This window comes from Sus scrofa, unplaced genomic scaffold (assembly GCF_000003025.6).
Source record: "Sus scrofa isolate TJ Tabasco breed Duroc unplaced genomic scaffold, Sscrofa11.1 Contig1293, whole genome shotgun sequence".
Lineage (NCBI taxonomy): Eukaryota > Metazoa > Chordata > Mammalia > Artiodactyla > Suidae > Sus > Sus scrofa.
The window spans coordinates 41904-43858 of record NW_018084856.1 but is presented as its reverse complement, the minus strand read 5'-3'; the positions used below and the strand labels follow the sequence as shown (position 1 = coordinate 43858).

Sequence of the window (1955 nt, the reverse complement as noted above, 5' to 3'; positions counted from 1 at the left end):
GGAGTACTTATCAAACACGATGTTCTACCAGAGTGAAAAAAAAATGGAAGGAAAACTGGGTATTCATGGAGAAATTAGAGATAAATGACTAAACTAGAAAACACTGTGTGTTATTTGGATGACAATTCTAAAGCCAAAAGTAAAATAAAAATGAAATAACTTCTCTGATCATGGCAGTAAAAGCAAACATTCCAACACTGCACACATAGCCTGTATACAATGTCAAACTCTGCCATTTATTTGCATTTAGCAGGAACCAACACTTCCAAGTAACTTATGAGTCCATCCAACCTGATGAGTAGTGAAGAATTTTTAGGAGCAAAAGGACATTATAATACACAAAACTGTATCACACAGATACTGTTTTCTAATTTTTTAGTTAGATACATTTCAGAGAATAAACAGCAGAATTTATAGTAACTGAAAAATAGAGATGGGAGAACATACAAGAGGTAGAAAAATATGGAATGCAGTACAAACTGATCTCAGAAAAACGTGATCTTGAGGAGACCTATTCTGCATTCTCAAAGAGCTGAGAATCCCTGAGTTTTGATGGGACATAAGGAAGTCAAAGAAGAAAATGACTATTCACTGCATAGATTGCATTTTTTTTACACAATGGCCACACCCTCATAATTTCATACAAGTTTTCTCAGTTCAAGGTCACTTGAGTTGGTGAAGAGTTGAGAAGAGTTACGAGTCAGCCATGAGAAACCGTACATCATTATCTACATTCATACTTCTGGGACTGACAGGTGATCCTCAAATGCAGGTTCTCATTTTTCTATTTCTGTTTGTCTCCTACACGCTGAGTATAACTGGGAACCTGACCATCATTATACTCACTTTAGTAGATTCTCGCCTTAAAACTGCCATGTACTTTTTCCTCAAACACTTCTCCTTTTTAGAAACCTTCTTCACTACGGTCTGCATCCCCAGGTTCCTATACAGCTTATCAACTGGGGACAAAACTATCTCCTATAATGCTTGTGTGGCTCAATTATTTTTTGTCTTCCTTTTTGGAGCCACAGAATTTTTTCTCCTGGCTGCCATGTCCTATGACCGCTACGTGGCCATCTGCAAACCCTTACATTATGCGACCATCATGAACAGCAGAGTCTGTGGATGGCTTGTCAGCTGCTGCTGGATAGCAGGTTGGTTGGTCATACTTCCACCACTGTGCCTGGGCTTAAACCTGGAATTCTGTGACTCTAATATCATTGATCATTTTGCCTGTGATGCTTCTCCTCTGCTGAAGATATCTTGTTCAGACACATGGTTCATAGAACAGATGGCTGTGGCCCTTGCTGTGCTGACTGACATCATGACACTTCTGTGTGTAGTCATGTCCTATACCTACATCATCAAGACCATCATAAAGTTCCCTTCTGCCCAGCAAAAGATGAAGGCCTTCTCTACCTGCTCTTCTCACTTGATAGTGGTTTCTATCACCTATGGAAGTTGTTTCTTCATCTATGTCAAACCTTCAGCAAAGGATGAAGTCGCAATTAATAAGTGTGTGTCCGTGCTCACTACTTCAGTTTCCCCCATGTTAAACCCATTTATTTATACTCTGCGGAACAAGCAAGTGAAACAAGCTTTCACAGATGTAATCAAAAGAATACCATTGATCTCAAAGAAGTAATGTTGAAAGTCAGTATCAAATAAAAATATAAGTATAAAAAGACTAATGCACCTTAAAGTTATAATTGTCAATTTATTATTTCTCTTTTTCAGCCACACTTGCAGCCTATGGAAATTCCCAGGCCAGGCACTGAATCTAAGCTGCAGCTGCAGCCTCTGCCACAGCTACAGAAATGCTGGATCCTCAACCTTCACACCACAGCATGACTCCATTACCTTCAATCTTAACTATTGTACCCTGGTCTATCATATGTTCATATTAAATGCTTCTAACACCTTTACTCCTGAATCTTGTCTCCCAAATCATGTCA

General features: G+C 39.0%; 1 protein-coding gene across 1 annotated transcript; it reads left to right on the top strand.

The window, feature by feature from the left end:
* Positions 1–442: 442 nt before the first annotated feature.
* On the top strand, positions 443–1660 carry LOC110258128 (olfactory receptor 6C2-like). Its single transcript, XM_021081286.1, has one exon. The coding sequence runs from the start codon at positions 707–709 to the stop codon at positions 1643–1645; it is 939 nt and encodes a 312-aa protein (XP_020936945.1). The 5' UTR covers positions 443–706; the 3' UTR covers positions 1646–1660.
* Positions 1661–1955: the final 295 nt, after the last annotated feature.

Excerpts from the sequence above, each read along its gene's own strand:
- LOC110258128 (XM_021081286.1), top strand. The coding sequence starts at position 707 with ATGAGAAACCGTACATCATTATCTACATTCATACTTCTGGGACTGACA.